Genomic DNA, 17,535 nt, shown 5'->3' with positions numbered 1-17,535 from the left:
AGAAAGTATCTATATCCCTGATCGGCCAGTTGCCTTCCACAGAGGGAGGCCAGACTGCGGCTTAGGCCTGCTTCCCACAGGGACATCAGTAGGACATCCTGTGATGGCTCCCAGACTGTTAGAGGGGGCAGGCTGGGCTGAGGGATGCCTCCCGAGTGCACAAATTTTTGTGCACCAGGCCTCTAGTATATTACATAAATGAGTATATATTATATAAATGTGTAAATACTTATTTGTAAATATACATACATTCATATATAAATACAGTGGGGCCTTGACTTCGAGTTTAATTCATTCCGTGACGGAGCTCGTAACTCAAATTACTCATATGTCAAGTCAAGAAGTGAACGAGTGAGACACGTGATGCTGGGCTGATGTTGTGGCGTTCACTGTGACGTTCGCTGTGCGGGGTCTAGCGATGGGGTATCTGAAGCTCGCTTGTAACCCGAATTTTAGCTCTCAACTCAAAGCAAAAAATCGTCCAAGAGACAGCTCGTATCTCGAAAAACTCGTTAGTCGGGACACTCGTAAGTCAAGGCCCCACTGTACTCCTGTTGGTGCTTAAAATGCAGAGAAAATGGGACTCTCAGTTGTTTTTTATCAACTTGATGGGAACTATATTCATTACATCAAGACTACAACCTTAGATATGATTATACTTGGAGAAAGATGGCCCAGAAACAAATGTTTACCTACATCCTTTGTGGATTCCAAAGAAGTCATTCAATGCTATTTATAAGCAGTGTATCTTCAGAAATCCTGAACTATTGCTTCTGCCAAAAGCAAACAAAATATCATGCCTGAAAGCTTTTAAATATGACATTAACATGTGCAGTTTTGAGTTTTTAATTTTTTAAATTTAAAACTTTTTAAAGTTTTTATTTTAATTGGCATAGTTATCATTTATTTTATTTTCAGAGAGATGTTTGAACTTTCTCATGCTAACCAGTTCTCTGAAAGCATATTAAGTTCAAAAATGTTTTTTAATTTTTTTTAAATCTTTTATTGATTTGTAGAGAGAGAGGGAGGGAAAGGGAGAAACATCAATCACATCAATGGGCTGCCTCCTGCACCCCACCCCACCCCCCTACTGGGGATTGAGCTTACAACCCTGGCACATGCCCTGACTGGGAACTAGTGACCTTCTGGTACATGGGACGATGTCAACCAACTGAGCCACACTGGCCAGCATGTATTAAGCTCAAAATTTAACTCAGATAATACTTCCACCTTATTTCCCTATAGATTAAACATTTAATCTGGTCTGTGTAAAATTATTGACTGCTTAAAATACCTTAGAAAAATAATAGTTTAATTGGTTTAGATACATACATATAATTTATAATGCTGATTGAATTTTTTTATTCACAGAACACTTAAAAAAAAAACTAGATGACTATATTAAGCTGTGGAATGGCCTAGTAAAGGTATTTCGAAATGAGAGAAGAGAAGGTTTAATTCAAGCACGAAGTATTGGTGCCCAGAAGGCTAAACTTGGGCAGGTAGGAAATATTTCTTCTTATTGATATTTACAATGTCATCATTTTGGATTTGGTAACTAAACAATCATATTCATTTTAAGTACTTTTTTAAAAAATTGAAATGCTGGCCTAAACAGATAAACTTATATGTTAAAAATGACTCTAATGCTAACTTATGTTGGTATCTAACTTTAAATTGTGTGTGATATATGATGTGCCATATGAGTGTTCTTCACCCTGCCTCTTTTTTTTTAAGGTTTTGATATACCTTGATGCCCACTGTGAGGTGGCAGTTAACTGGTATGCACCACTTGTAGCCCCCATTTCTAAGGACAGGTAACATCACCTTGCTTTTTTGCTTTCCTGGTTGAAAAGTAAACCTCACCCTAGGACAAATAACATTCTCATTCATCAAATTTCAGTTCTAGTCAACACATGAAGTGTTCTGTTCTGAGTGCTCTCACTCAGCCAGTTGTTTCCCAGGGTGGAGATAGACTGATAGTTTGGGCTGATTCAGATGCAGGCAGTTGGGCATTTGGGATAAGCCTAGGGTGTCTGATTCAAGAATCATCTGTGGTTGAGAGACTGCCTCTAGCTCCAAAAGCTTTCTCTAAGAGTAATATTGATTGCTCCCTCTATACCACCGTAACAATTCTAAAGATTTGAAGGAACAAGCCTTGAAATTATATGTATTGGTTTTTTAATTATTACTCAAGATAGTAAGGAGCAGTTTTGTGTCAAGGCATTGGGATCCTATAGAAACTTTAAGTTTAGAAACCGGCAGCTATTCAATGGAAATGTGGTGATCCCCGTCAAATTTAAAGAAATATCTGAAACAAAAGGAGGCAGCATTCGTCTCCTGGTTCCAAAAGCCTTCCCTGTCTTTAGTCCAGACTTGTGACTATTTTGGAATCTAGGCAAATAAGACATGGCCCTATGGTGAATGGCATGTTTCAAAGGGCGCCCTCTGGAGGATTGAGTCATCACAAGATGTGATGTAAGGCTTATTATAAACAGCTAGAGTCCCGGTGCATGGATTTGTGCACGGGTGAAGCCCCTCAGTCTGGCCTGCACCCTCTCGAAATCCAACATCCCCCGAGGGATGTGGCAGTGCCAAGTGGCAGGTGGCTGGGGAGGATCCCGAGCTAGGGCCAGGCCCCGCTGTGCCTTTCGGTAGCGCTGCTGCTGAGGCAGGAGAGGCCCCCGCCACCGCAGCTGCACTCGCCAGTCATGAGCCCGGCTTCTGGCTGAGCAGCACTCCCACTGTGGGAGCGCACTGACCACCAGGGGCCAGCTCCTGCGTAGAGCATCTGCCCCCTGGTGGTCCTTGTGTGTCATAGTGACCAGTTGACCAGTTGTTCAGTCAACCAGTCATAACGGTCGCTTAGGCTTATATATATATATATAGAATACATAGAGATTTTTCAATTTTTAAACCAGCTGTCTGGTTTAATCCTCACAGCACCCCTGCAGAATAGGTATTATTAGCTCCATTGTACTGAAGAGGATACCGAGGCTTAGAGAAGTTAATTAATTTGTCCCAAATCAGACAGCTAATCAACTGTCAAACCGAGATCTCTCTGGGACATCTTACACGGCACCATTTATTAAGAAATCTGAGACTCGGGAGAAGCGAGGAAAGAGAACCAACCTTCACCTCTCCAGGTGGAAACTAGCAGTCCTCTAGGGCAGTAAGGAAATAGTTTTCCACAGGATTTTGTGGCAATGCCACAGATCCCACAGAGACCCTCCACCGCCTCATAGGAGTGATTCCAAAGGAAATAACACAGCCTTCTCAAGTCCACTTACACCATATCAAAATTTTAAGCCGCTAACGTTTTTCCCTTCTCCTTTGTTTCTAAACTTTCAGGCACTGTAATCTCCATTTTAGGAAGTGCATTTTAAATCCTCTCTAATAAAATGAGCAATGAAACAAGCAGGGGAACAGATTATCTTTGTAGAGTTGACTCTGCATCTAGTCATATAGTACTAGCATTTTCCTAAAGTCAAATGCAAGGGATTTTTCTTTACTCCAAATTCTCAGGCCACACTTAAATTCTTTAGGTTTTGAGTGATCTTTTTTTCTCATTTTTTTAATGGGTAGGAATACAATAGAGTACTCTTTTTTTTCTCTCTCTTTGCAATGAAAACTGTTTGTTGCAATAAAAAGAAGTAGGAAAAAACGATCAAGAAAAAGTACAGAAACAGGTTTTCATAACTGCTTCCAAAGAAATAGAAAGCAACAAAGAGTTGGGAGAACTGCTAAAAAAATACGTAGCAGTATTATCCTTTTATACAGACACATGCACACACACACACACACTTATTTTATAATGGAGGATTAAGGAGGAAAAGTAACAGGCAGGAAAATCTTGTAAGCAATACAAAATTACGAAGAAAAAGTTGCCTGTCGGTGAAAATGAGACAACACTATTTAAGCTAAAAGACATGGCTCTTTGTCCCTGACATTTGTCTGTGAGCTGAGGGATAGTCTCCTTCCTTTATCCTTTCCTTATGAAAACGGGCTCTTTGACTTTAAAGGCCATTGATTTACTTCTACTTCTCATTAGATATTTAAGTCCCCTAGTGCAAAAAAATAAACAGAACCCCCCCCAAAAAAAAACAAAACAAAACAAAAAAACCCACAACAACTAAAACCCAAATCAGTGACAAAAAGAGATAATTTAGCGAGGCATGCTATACTAGTCAGTTTTGGGTTCTTAAATGCTTTTTCATTTTCTGTAAATGTTTCAGAACTACATGTACTGTGCCTCTAATAGATTACATAGATGGGAATGATTATTCCATTGAACCACAACAAGGTGGGGATGAAGATGGTTTTGCCAGAGGGGCCTGGGACTGGAGTTTACTATGGAAACGTATTCCTCTAAGCCACAAGGAAAAGGCCAAAAGAAAACATAAAACTGAACCTTATCGGTAAAGATTACTCCTTTATTTTCTTATGTGGAATGTTTATTTAAGTCCTTCTTTTTTTCCTTCCCCATGTACTCATGTATATATATGTGGGTCCGTGCATACCCTTCCATTTCATCTTTGCTGCTATCATCAACAAAATACAGAACCATTTGCACTGTGCCGATTATAGATGTCATAAATGGCAACACATACGAAATTGTACCCCAAGGGGGTGGTGACGAAGATGGGTATGCCCGAGGAGCATGGGATTGGAGTATGCTCTGGAAACGGGTGCCTCTGACCCCTCAAGAGAAGAGAATCAGAAAGACAAAAACTGAACCATATCGGTAATCACTAAATCACTTACATGTGTTTCTTTTCTCCATTTGCTGCTAACCTATTAACCTCTTGCCAAGCTATAACATTTGTTATTAAAACCGTAGGTGCTGTCTTAGATTCTGAAGACTTCTTTCTCGCATTATTTCACAGGCTTAAATTCACGTTCACTTCTTTATAATTGGTTTTTCCCTAAATGCAGGTGCCACTTTTTATTTTAGGGGAGCGGGGTGAAAGGGGAATGTTATATAGCATCAGTTCCAAATTCAAGCAAAAAAAGAATAATCATTATATAAATTTACAAGGCATAAATTACCTGTAATCCAAGTTTTACATCCGCTTTGATGCCTTGGATGTAATGTTAGCAATGAAAGCAATAGCAAGAGATTGGGGTGTGTGTTTGTTTTTCTTCCTTTTGTTTTATATGCTAATTTTGTACCAGTTAAATCTGATTAATCAAAATACATGACTTTGGCAAATGTTGCATACACTCCTTTATCGTTGCCTTCTCAGAAGAGCGCTTGATAAAAAGGAAACTGTGTTCCAGAATCAGCCTTTGTCCTTCCTGTGACTCTTCTAATAGAACAGTGTACGCTGTTCTGGGCTTTTAGGGTCTTTTAACCGCAACATTTGACTGTCTTTCTAAAGAGTGACTCCACATGAAATGTTTAGTCAAATGTTAGTGTAGGCTTCTAAATGTGCCTAATTTTATTTTTCTGATCTTACGGTTCTGCTTTTGATCTCTCTCTCCCTGTTATACTACTGATAATGTTAGAACTCTGTTTTGGAAAGATGTTTCCACTGTCATGCAAATGCTGGTGGGATTTAAGCATGTCACAATATCAAGATACTGAAATGGCAAACATAAGGAAATTATAGAACTTTAAGCTTGATTTGACATTTTCCCAATTTTCCTTTGAAGTTCTTTTTTAGAATAATTCAGAAACTTACTGTTTACCTGCTTACCTGACTAATATAATCCTGGGAGAAAAAAAAAATAAGGGGTAATGATTATGTTTTTATTTCTGACAATTCCATAGACTAGTAAAAAAAAAATTCCTTAAGTAGATTAGAAAAATTTAAGGGAAGTTTCCCCTTGAAAGAACTCACTGGTTTTTATGTTAAGATGCATTTTCATATATATGATGAGATAAATGAGAATATATTTAATATCAAAAAGGCAGAGTTATAATAATTTTAAATGACAGTTAAATAAATGTGACATAAAAATATAACCAAAAATGTAATAGTGCTAATATTTAGTGAGTTAGGCAGCATACTCTAAGAAGAAAGGGTGTGACAGAATAATGTTGATCCAATGTGATTTTTCTTTAACATTGAAAAAATTACATGATTCATTATTTATCCACTAGACAAATATTTAATGAGTACTTACTATGTGCCAGGCACTATTTTCTGGGAATAAATTTTTAAAAGATAGGTTCCCTTGTTTCACTTATATAGCGGGTGAGACAGAAGTTAAACAGAAAACTACATACATAACTCTGGAACAGAGTTGATGGAAAGGATAACCTCATCCAGCCTGGAGGATCCGGAACGGCCTCTTGACAAAGTGTCACCGGAGCTGAGACCTGAGGGATGAGGGATTAATCTTATGGAGGAGGAGGGGAAACATTTCAGGAGAGTGAACAGCACAGGTGAAAGCCCTGAGTCAGAAGAGTGTTTGGCAAGTTGAAGGCATGAGCGGAGCAGGGAAGGAGAACTCAGGACGAGGGAGCCAGCAGAGCCTCAGAGTGGAGAGAGCTGGCATGTGGGACCCATGTTGAGTCCCTTCTGCCTGTGGTGCGGTTAGACTTGGGCGGGGGCAGAAGAGAATAAAGGACACTAAAGGACATAAGTTACAAAGTTACTGCAACAGTCCAAGCAGTGGTGGCTTGGTCCAGGAAGGGAACAGTGAAGTTGGAAAGAAGTAGACAGATTCAAGATACATTTTCAAGGTAGAATTAATAGGAATTAGTGGTAGATTGAATATTAGGTGTGGTGACTTTTAAAAAAGGTACTTTAATAGAGGCATCTCAAGAATCATGATGCATTAATAATTAATTATTCAGGGAAAAAATAATTATTTGGGGTGGGGGATGCAGGCAACAGGATATAAATTAGTCCCATATCTCATCTAATGATGTGAGTGGCTTGTCCCTATAAAGCTACCCAATTGTTTTTATCTTGTCCCTAAAAAATACCAAATTAAAGAGTCCGCACCGATCGCCCTTCTGCAGGCCTCCCCCTGGCAAAGTGGCTATGTCTAATTCTTCTGTGTCGCTTCTGCGCTGTATTTGCAAACTCTGAATGAACTGTGACTGTTCTAAGATGAATTACACCCTTATTTGGCAAGCCCCTGAGCTATAAAATTAAAAAATGACAGACTACTTCCATGGTGTATGGTTTTGCTCATCCCATAATGACTCATGAATCATTGCAGGAGCAGTTAGCCGACCAAGGCTGTATGGCTCAGTATTTTTAGGAGTGAAAGAGAAAATGCTACTTCTACTAAATCTAAAGGCTTAATTTTTAAATTAACACAGGAGCCAAGGCTCCATCTAATGGTGAAATGATGCAATGCTCTAATTTGTAATGAACTATATGATTCTATTTCAATTAGAAATTTCAGTAAATTCACTGAGGAATTATGAACCGATCGTTTTTGCAAGGTTTTATAATTTCTTAATGTTTGGCCATCAGTTTTACCTCTTCTATGCATTATCTAGATTGTATTCTAAAATGACTCGTTGTCTATTGGTGAAGGGGCTTATCCTTAATAGTTATTCAAATGTTTCTTTTTCTCAGGTCCCCAGCCATGGCTGGTGGATTATTTGCCATTGAACGAGAGTTCTTCTTTGAACTGGGTCTATACGATCCAGGTCTCCAGATTTGGGGCGGTGAAAACTTTGAAATCTCATACAAGGTAACCATGCATTTAAACAAATGGCGTTTTCTCGGTCGTGACTGACTTTTGTGACTTTCAGGTAGAGGCTCGGTTCTGTTCAATGCATTTCTTTAAGTTATAAGGAACGGCTAGCAAAATGTATGCCTTTGGAGGAAAGTAGGCAAAGTACAAGCTCCAAACGTACTGCATATTTACATGTCTTGTCTGAAAATTGAGGCCAGGAGGCTTCAGAAATAAAAATACCTCCTCCTTCCCCACACCCAAGGCTTTCTGGACTTTGGAGCCTTTTGTTAGAGAAGTCCTTTGGGGAGTCTGCATGTGTTGGGGTCACATCTGACCATCCACTGACACAGGGACCCTTTATTACTGTAGGACATGACTTAGGACAGAAGCAGATCCCAACGACGGCTGTGCGTCCCCAGACTGATAGTGCAGCTGCCTTCCGGCAGCACCCCCGTCACTGAGCTCTGCCTTGAGCACTGATGCCTTCCATGCTCCAACAACACCTCATTTCCCAAAAGAAAGAAAAGGAACTATATCACAGTTTGAGTTAAGCAGATATGCGTTACCTCATGTCTTAAATGTCCAGGGCTTAGCACTGTGAGGAAGAAGAATAACTCAGTCTTTGCTCTCAAGGACTTGCAGTCAGTAAGAGATTAGAATTATACTTAACTTCATAATATGATAAGAAGGTAGAGTGCCATTTGGTTGGTGTGATTAAGAAACAGCATCTCGCTGGAGGAAGAAATTGAGGCAGAACTAGAAAGATGGGTATGCTATCGGTAAGTTGAGATAAAGGTGTTACTGGCAATGTTGCCTCTCGGTTCTTGAGTTTGGCAAAGAAAGAATTCAGAGCCAAGAACTCTAGCATTGTGGAAGTTTATTTAGCATGTAAAGCAAAAGTACACTCCAAGAAAATTGAGCTGGCTGCTCAGAGCGCTGCCTTGGCCTTTTGGAAAGTCACAGAGGCAGAAGTGAGCCAGGTGGGCTGTGTGGACTCGGGCAACAAGCTACATAGGCAAAAGAAGGGCCTTTGGACACAGATTCACCGCCCGGGCTAGCCCAGGCCGAGCTGCCACTGCCTACTGCTGTCCTGGTTGCAAGCTTCATGGGAACACTTAGAGCTTTGGAGAGAGAAAGCAAATATACATGCCTGAAGAAAGAAGGTGTGTGTGTGCTCTTGAGAGCGCACACTGGGTCCTTTGTGTTAGGTGTCTTTATCTGTTTTCTAAAGCAGGAATTTTAAGGGAAGTCTTGGGGGGAGGATCTCAATAGAATCTTCATCAGCTTTCCAGGTGTGCCCTTTAATATGCTGATCCATCAACATGAGCAGATAGGGTCAGGATCATGGTCTCTATTAATTGGTCCATGCTAGGTTAGGGGTCATTGGTCATTGCATCTGGTCCTCATGCCAACTATGACATTTCTTTGTCTGGTTTTGCTGCTTTTCTGGGCCTGGAGCTGAAACACGACTGAGGCCTGTCCCTGTGGTCAACAAACCTGAGGCTTTGTTCCTAACATTATGTGATGCAGAGAGTTTCTGTCCTGAGGGCTTAATGCTTAAGGGAGTGGTCATGCCAGGGAGGAGGCAGGAAAATCCGGGTGCTGGATGCGGCCAGTTTGAGTCAGCTGTCTGTTTCAGTTTACCCATTCCACCTGCCAAGGAATTTTTCTGGCTTCTCACTATCCTGCCTCAAAGGGAGGAGAGGGGGACTTCTGAGAAAATAGAATGGGAAGAGGTACAAAGGTGAGACATGAAGAATGTATTCAGGCCTTTTGGCCGGAACCGCCATCTTCCAGTAATTCGCCAAAATGACACACAAAGGGCTCTAAGAGTCAAGATAGCTTCCTGAAACGTGTGAAGGAAAATGATCAGAAAAAGAAGGAAACCAAAGAGAAAGGTACCTGGGTTCAACGGAAGTGGCAGCCTGCTCCACCCAGAGAAGCACACTTTGTGAGAACAATGGAAAGAAGCCTAAGCTGCTGGAACCCATTCCCTATGAATTCATGGCACGATAAGTGGGAAAAAGTAAAAAAAGACTTCTGTGCTGATAAAAATGTTTCTCGTAATTGAGTAGAAGTATAACATCCCTTCCTCCCAAAGAATAATTAAAGAAAACTTCGTGTCACCCTAAAAAAGAATGTATTCAGGAAACAGTGAGGAGCACAGTTTAGCAGAATCTGACAGCATGAATAAGACACACATTCAAGAAGGTAAAGTGGACTGGTGTGTTAGGACCGTACTGAAAAGAGTCTTTCATGCTGAGCTAAGAGATTTTTATTTAATTTGATAAGCAGTGGAAACCCATCAAAGATATTAAGCAAGGGAATAACGTGACCTAAAGCTGCCCTTCAACTAGAACAGTGACGGCGAACCTTTTGAGCTCGGCGTGTCAGCATTTTGAAAAACTCTAACTTAACTCTGGTGCCGTGTCACATATAGAAACTTTTTGATATTTGCAACCATAGTAAAACAAAGACTTATATTTTTGATATTTATTTTATATATTTAAATGCCATTTAACAAAGAAAAATCAACCAAAAAAATGAGTTTGCGTGTCACCTCTGACACGCGTGTCATAGGTTCGCCATCACTGAACTAGAATAATCTTTTGCTATAAATAAGGATAGCATTGAAGAGAGAGAAGTTAGAGGTGAAGAAGCTAGGCAGGAGATTATTATAATCACCCAGGTGGGACATATATTAGCAATGGAAACGATGAATGATGTTAGGAACGGAGACTTTGCATGGTTTGGCAAGGTTACATTGCGAAAAGGTTGCTTGGAGCGACAAGTACTTAGGAAAAGATCCCTTAGCAGCAGCAAAAGATATTACTGCTTTCCTATCGCCTCCTTCATTATTAAATGAGTTTGGAAAACAGGCAAGTTATTTTAAGATTTGTTTAGTTTACAAATTCCCTGTGGATGCTGTATCTAATTAAGATTTCAGATTTACAGTTACAAGGCAACTGTAAATAAATTTTTAGCCATAATTTATTTTGGCATTTGAAACAACTTCCACATGTGTTTTTTCTTGATAGATATGGCAGTGTGGCGGCAAATTACTGTTTGTCCCTTGTTCTCGTGTGGGACATATCTACCGTCTTGAGGGCTGGCAAGGGAATCCTCCGCCCATTAATGTTGGGTCATCTCCAACGATGAAGGTGAGTCTTCTGGTTGAAAGTGGAGAAGGCGAGGGAACTAACATTTGTGTACCACATGCTGTGGTACTCAGAGTAAATGTCAGCTCACTGAATGGGACAGTCTCTTAAGCCAGTGGTTCTCAACCTTCTGGCCCTTTAAATACAGTTCCTCATATTGACCCAACCATAAAATTATTTTCGTTGCTACTTCATAAGTGTAATGTTGCTACTGTAATGAATCATAATGTAAATATCTGATACGCAGGATGGTCTTAGGCGACCCCTGTGAAAGGGTCATTCAACCGCCAAAGGGGTCACGACCCACAGGTTGAGAATTGCTGTAAGCAATCACACAGGTCCTCACTTTTACCCTAGGCTAGACTTACTCATGAAATACCTTATTGTTCTTTAAAATTAGTCATTGTATCCCATTCATGAATGTTCTCCATAAAGACATCGCAAATAAATTCCAAAGGACTGACACTCTGTAGGAAAGGAAAGTAGTGGAAATGAAAATATCAACTTTTATTAGTCACAAATGAGGAAAATATTATTTTATATATATATACATATATATATATACATATATATTTTTTTAATAAATCAAAATGACAAACAGCCATGTCCCACAAGGCCTAATTTCACAGCAGCATGTGAAATTTAAAAACTTTAATTTTAAAAATTATATTAGGAGTTTTTGTAGTAAACAAAATCAAATTTTGAGTAGTGCTTGTGAAAGATCAATATTTTTTGTCCCTTAGAACAGGACAAACCAGGGAAGCTCCATACAGAGGCCAAATGTCCCATTGTTAGGATAACAGCTTCTGTTGAAAGCCTTGTTGGGCTGCTCTCGTAAGTTCTAAGAGCCCATAACTCTGATGCCCTTCATTTTCTGGAGTCCTTAACCAACTCAAGAGAACTCTACAAATGAATTGTAGCTTCCATAAAAAACTACCCAGGAAGTGCCATGGTCAGCATATTCTTAGAGAATGCCCCGAATGTGCCAGGCACTTGCTTTTCTCCAAATTTAGCACCATGCACTTCAACCACCAGGGTGCCAATGGTTTTTGTGGATTTATCTAGCCCATTTGTCTTTGAGCTTCAGATCTTTATAGTTAATTGTCTTCTAGAATTATCCTCTTAGATATTTCAAACTCAATGTAGTCAAACTTTTAAACTTGTTCTCAAAAATTATTTCTTTTCCTGTGTTCTCTATTTTCCCATGTAAAACTTGGGGGGCATGTTAGGGTTGTCCAACTCACCTCTCACCTGATGAAGCCCTGACAATTCAACCTCAGACATATCTCTTAAGTCCATCCCTTGCTATGCTTAGTGCAGGTCTTTAGATGTCTCCCAGGAATATTAAACAGCCTCCCACTTGGCTCTCTGTCATCAGCTTCGATGTTCTTATGTCTGTTTCCTGCTTAAAACCTTTTGATGACTCTCATATAAAGGATAAAACCATAAAAATAAGAATAGCTAACATTATTTTATTCGTTATTAGGTATCAGTCACAAATCTACATGCTTTCCATAGATTAATTTTTTTAATTTTCACAACATACTATAAGATAAAGACTATGATTATTCTCATCTTAAAAAGAGAACAGTGAGGAGAGTTTCTCTCTGAATCCTGCATTCATTCCACCTGTGGCAAACTACTTGGAGTATTCCAAATTCATCATGATTTGCCGTCTTTATTTTCATTTCTCTTTGCCCTCAATACGATACCCACCTAATTAACCACTCTTTCAAGATTGAGCCATCCAGCATCCCTCCAATGATGCCCCTTTCCACCCCAAACAACTATTCCTTCTTTTTGTTGCTATAACCTTATGTGTGTGCATTTAAATCTTCACATTCATTAGTATCTAAAAGACATGGACTGTGTCTAATTTTGGATGAATTTGCAAGGATTCAAAATAGTTAGCTATATTACATGCTCTTTTAGGATACCGCTGCTTAAGACTTTGTTGAAGCCAATAGCTTTTGCAATAACATGCTTGCAAGGTCACGTTCACCCTTTGATAGTTATCTTGTAGTCTAGAAAAAAATGTAAAAGAATGCTAGATTTTCCTACTCCTGATGTAAAACAATGGGCCAGATCCAGCCCTATAGTAAATCAAGTTGTATTGGAGCACAACCCACACCCATTTGTTTATACATTGTCTATCGCTACTTCTCAGCAGAGTTGAGTAGTTACAACAGAGATATCTATGGCCCACTAAGCCAAAAATGCTTTCTCTCTGGCCCTTTACAACAAAGTTTGCTGAGGCATGCTGGAGAAGACCAAGAGACTAGCTTGAGTGTGTACTAAATCTGTCACATATATTCATGCCTACATGCAGCATTCGGTAAAACCTTAGAAGTTAGGTCTATTTCAGTTATCACAATGTCAGCTGATTTTATTGTTCATTAGTTACTTTTTTCTTAACGTGTGCCAACTGGGGAAAATACCCAGTTAATTCTGGGTTATGGTAAAAATGGTCCTATTATAGTTGTAAGATGTGTTTTATTAAAACTATTGTTTTTCATGATGGTTTCTGAAATGGGGTTTTTCCCTGCATATCCTAGTAGTATGGAGATAATTCTGGGAGGAGCACCAGTGTCCAGCCAGCCTCTCATAAACCCCTCTAGGAAGCAAATCTTCCTTTAGAAGCAGGACGGAATATAGTCTCTTAAAATAGATATCTCTTGCAGCTAAGAGTCTATGTCCATCACTTTTTAGTTGAACATGCATGATGATTTTATCCTTGGCAGTTGACATATTAGAGTCATTAGCTCAGTTGCATTTGTTGTTTAAATATTAGGCCTTATTGAAATAAGTTTGTTATATGTTGGTCATATTTCAGATGTCTAAAAGAAGCTGTTTATGACATTACAAATATTTTTCTTTGTTATAATGATATTAATTTTTTCCTCCACAGAATTATGTTAGAGTTGTTGAGGTCTGGTGGGATGAATATAAAGACTACTTCTATGCCAGTCGTCCTGAATCAAAGGCATTAGCATATGGAGATATCTCTGAGCTGAAAAAATTTCGAGAAGATCACAACTGCAAAAGTTTCAAATGGTTCATGGAAGAGATCGCTTATGATATCACCTCACACTACCCTTTGCCACCCAAAAATATTGACTGGGGAGAAGTAAGTATCAGTGATATTCAGATATCAAAGGGCGTGTGTTTGGAGACTTGAGTTTGGGAGAATGCAGGGAGAGATGAATGTATGAGGGAGAAGAATCCTGAAGGAAAGTTTGGGTAAATCTGTCTGGTACCCACACGACCCCCCTCTCCCCTTCCCAGTTACAACACCCGGAGCAGCTGCCTGTGTGTCCCCTCTTCTCTGCACATGTGCCTCCTCTGGTCGGGAACACTGTCTACTCTCTCCTGCCACTTCTCTGCCCCTCACTCTGACTCCCTTTCTTGGCTAATGCCAACTTATTATTACTGCATTCACTGTAGGAATTACCATTGTAGCTTTTCTCAATGAAAAGTCTTTTGTATTCTTTCCCACTCCATCAAAAAGACTCAGTCCTGTGGTTTTTGCATGAGTTCTCATAACACTGAAAATTGCCTCTCTCTTAGCCGGTCAGTTAGTATACGTTCACCATTGTGTCCCAGTGAACTACTGCAGAACCCCCATATACAATAGGCCCTCAAAATGCTTGTCAAGTGAATGAATTAATTAATGGTAGCTGGAAATAATTAAAATCAAAGTCATTGATCTGTGTTGTCATTTCTTTGGTTCTTCAAACTTGCCTTTGTAACTGGGTGCATTTCTGATTCACCCACCCATATGGTGCTGTATTAAACATGCCACGAACTTTCACATCTATATGTTTTTGTTAATTATGTGTCCAACTAATATTAGCTGAGCCAGTCACTCTTCTGGATAGAAAACAAGACAAACAAGGTCCTTTTCCTCAGGGAACTTACATGCCAGTAGATGAGAGACAACCCCCCCCCCCCAAAAAAAAAAACAACAACAAAAAACAGGAAAAACAAAGAAGATATTGATAGATGGTGGTAAAGGCTATGAATGAAATTAGCAGGTAATGTTCAAGAGGACATAAGGATAGGGCAGGGAAGGCTTCTCTGAGGAGGTGACATTATCTGAGATCTGAAATCAGAGCTGGGAAAGTGTTCTAGGTAAAGAAAATGAGTTTGAAGGCTCTGAGCCAGGAAATGCTTTGCATGTTTGATGAGCAGAAAAGAGCAGGTTAAATAAGACAAGTGACAGGCAGGTGAGGAGGGAGGCGTTTTATCCTAAGGGTGGTAGGAAGCCATGCAAGGGTTTTAAACAGAAAGGTAACGTTATTAGATTTATGCTGTTGTTTTTAATCACCCTGCTGTGAGGATTTAGAGTAGAAACAATAATGACAGTTTAGGAAATGAGTAGGGTATTTCCAGTGAGAAGTGATGGGAGTTTGGACCAGGGCGGTGAGGACAGAGATGAAGAGAAGCATACAAAGTGAAGATCTGGAGGTAGGTCACTGATGGCTTTGTATGCGAAGGACATGGGCCAGGATGACATTTAGTTTTGTTTTTCATTGGAGTAGTGGACCAGGTGGCATCTGAGATTAGGAAGTTGGTAGCCAGGATGAGTGAGACGGGTCGGGAATAGCAAGTTCTCTATTGGTGTTCTGGACTTGGGAAAGGCCCAGGTGGGCCTAATCAAGTAGATCGTAAGCCGTGTAATATTGAAACCCAGAACAGAGGCAAAGGTACATCTAAGGATGTATGTTTGGAGCCATCAGCAGGTGGATTGTTTCATGGGGCTGGATGAGAAAACAGAGGACAGGATCCGTTCCAAAGGAATTCCAAGAAGCCAACAAAGGACTCTATGCCACTCTCTCTGCACCTCTTATTTTAGTGCCTTTATCCCGTACCCTTATTTCACCTCTGTGTGCTGTTACAGCAAGTTGTGTTTAACTCCCAACCAGAGCATGGCCCCCGGCAGCTCAGACCCCAGTTTTGGTTATCTTTTAATCTCCTAATTCAGGGGTCCTCAAACTTTTTAAACAGGGGCCAGTTTACTGTCCCTCAGACCGTTGGAGGGCCGGACTATAGTTAAAAAAAAACTATGAACAAATTCCTATGCACACTGCACATATCTTATTTTGAAGTAAAAAAACAAAATGGGAACAAATACAATATTTGTATTTGCATGTGGCCCGCAGGCTGTATTTTGAGGACCCCTGTCCTAATTACTATAGTGCCTTCTATGCAAAAGGAAGGAATTCTCTTGGTGATCTTGTCTGTCTCGTGGCTTTAAAACCATCTACATGCTGGTGACCACAGTTTCTATCTTTAACCTAAATCTCTCTCCCAGAGCTCAGACAAGTATATCCAACTGCCTATTGGACCTCTCCATTTGACTAATAGACATCTCAAACTCAACACATCCAACCGTGACCTCCCTGTCTCCCCTCCCCAGCCTATCTTAGCTGATTGCTCAGGCCAAAGCTTTGGAGTCTCTTTTGAATCCTTTCCTTCTCTCTCTCACATCTAGTTCCAAACTCTGATCCTTTCTTGCTCTTGTCTAAGCCACCACATCTCACTGAAACTAGCTTTGCCTTCCTACTTCCTGTTCTAAACACAGCAGTCAGGATGGTCTTTCAAAAATGATCATGTTACTCTGTCAGAAACCTGCAGTGACACCTCCTGTTCCTCAAAGAGAAGGCACAGTCCTTTCTAATAGCCTCTAGGGCCTGCATCTCTGGCCCTATTCCTCTCTGGCCTCACCTGCTACTCTCCTCACTCACTCCAGCCCCACAGTCCTCCTCACTTAGTGCGGGCAGCCTTTGCTGCCCCCTCTGCCTGGACCTCCTTCCCTCTGCATAGCTAACTCTTACATACACCTCAAGTCTGCTCCCCTGGCACCTTCTCAGTGAGATCCACCTGCTATCCCCCAAATGCTCCTAGCCACACAGGCCCTCATTAACTTGCTCTTTTTCTTTTCCATTTCACGGTACCTATCCCTCTCTAACATGTCTATTGTGGCTTGGGCTTTTATTGTTTCCTTCCCTAGGATATAAGCTCACAGGGGCAAGGGTCTTATCTGTTTCATTCATGGGTGTATCAGAGCCTACAACATACCTTACGCAGTACTCACTTCATATTGAATGGATAACTAAATGCCTAAGTGAATCAATACATGGAATTTTCTGTCCTCCCTTTACAATCTCAATCTGAATACATCTTCAGTTTAACCGCTTCCTGTTCTGGCACCTTACATTTCACTTCTCAGCCTTCCCTGCCCATTCCAGGGTAAAACCCACCAGCTGCTTCGGAATTCCCCCAGGCGGCTGCGGGAGAGGGCTCTTCCTCCGCACGTCCACCCCTCCATCCTGACTGACTTGACCCCTCAGCCTCCCTGCAGACGTGAGGGTCCTGAGGACCAGGACTTGCTTTTGCTTCTCTTTGTATCTTCTAGAGCTCTTACATTGTCACAGTGCTCGGTCAGTATATACTGACTGAATGAATAAAACATATACTATAGTAATTTATACTTGAGATACATAATGTTTCTAAAAAGGGAAAGGGTTGTTTTTATAAGAAATATGCCGGGAGCCAGTCCATCCTTGCTGTTTCAAGGGACCTGGCATATATGGCATACTGTTCTTAATATATTTGCTCACCTTCTTGGCACTATGTGTTTTAACCAAGGTCACCTCTCTGAGAAAGGTTGTTTCCCCAGGTAGAGATTTTCCCCTGAAGTTAGGGAGGGAATAAAACCCCTTCACTAAGT

The 17,535-nt window shown here is 40.5% G+C and overlaps 1 protein-coding gene across 1 annotated transcript in view; it reads left to right on the top strand.

The window, feature by feature from the left end:
* GALNT7 (polypeptide N-acetylgalactosaminyltransferase 7) overlaps window positions 1-17,535 on the top strand; it is a 104,612-nt gene that overhangs the window by 84,274 nt on the left and 2,803 nt on the right. Inside the window, exons 4-9 of the mRNA XM_015568459.1 lie at window positions 1,372-1,502; window positions 1,738-1,817; window positions 4,562-4,744; window positions 7,542-7,659; window positions 10,683-10,805; window positions 13,711-13,929. Coding sequence (XP_015423945.1) covers window positions 1,372-1,502; window positions 1,738-1,817; window positions 4,562-4,744; window positions 7,542-7,659; window positions 10,683-10,805; window positions 13,711-13,929 — 854 coding nt within the window. The remainder of the gene's footprint in view (window positions 1-1,371; window positions 1,503-1,737; window positions 1,818-4,561; window positions 4,745-7,541; window positions 7,660-10,682; window positions 10,806-13,710; window positions 13,930-17,535) is intronic.

This window comes from Myotis davidii, unplaced genomic scaffold (genome assembly GCF_000327345.1).
Source record: "Myotis davidii unplaced genomic scaffold, ASM32734v1 scaffold404, whole genome shotgun sequence".
Lineage (NCBI taxonomy): Eukaryota > Metazoa > Chordata > Mammalia > Chiroptera > Vespertilionidae > Myotis > Myotis davidii.
The sequence above is the reverse complement of the archived record's forward strand: the minus strand, read 5'-3'. Positions and strand labels throughout refer to the sequence as shown.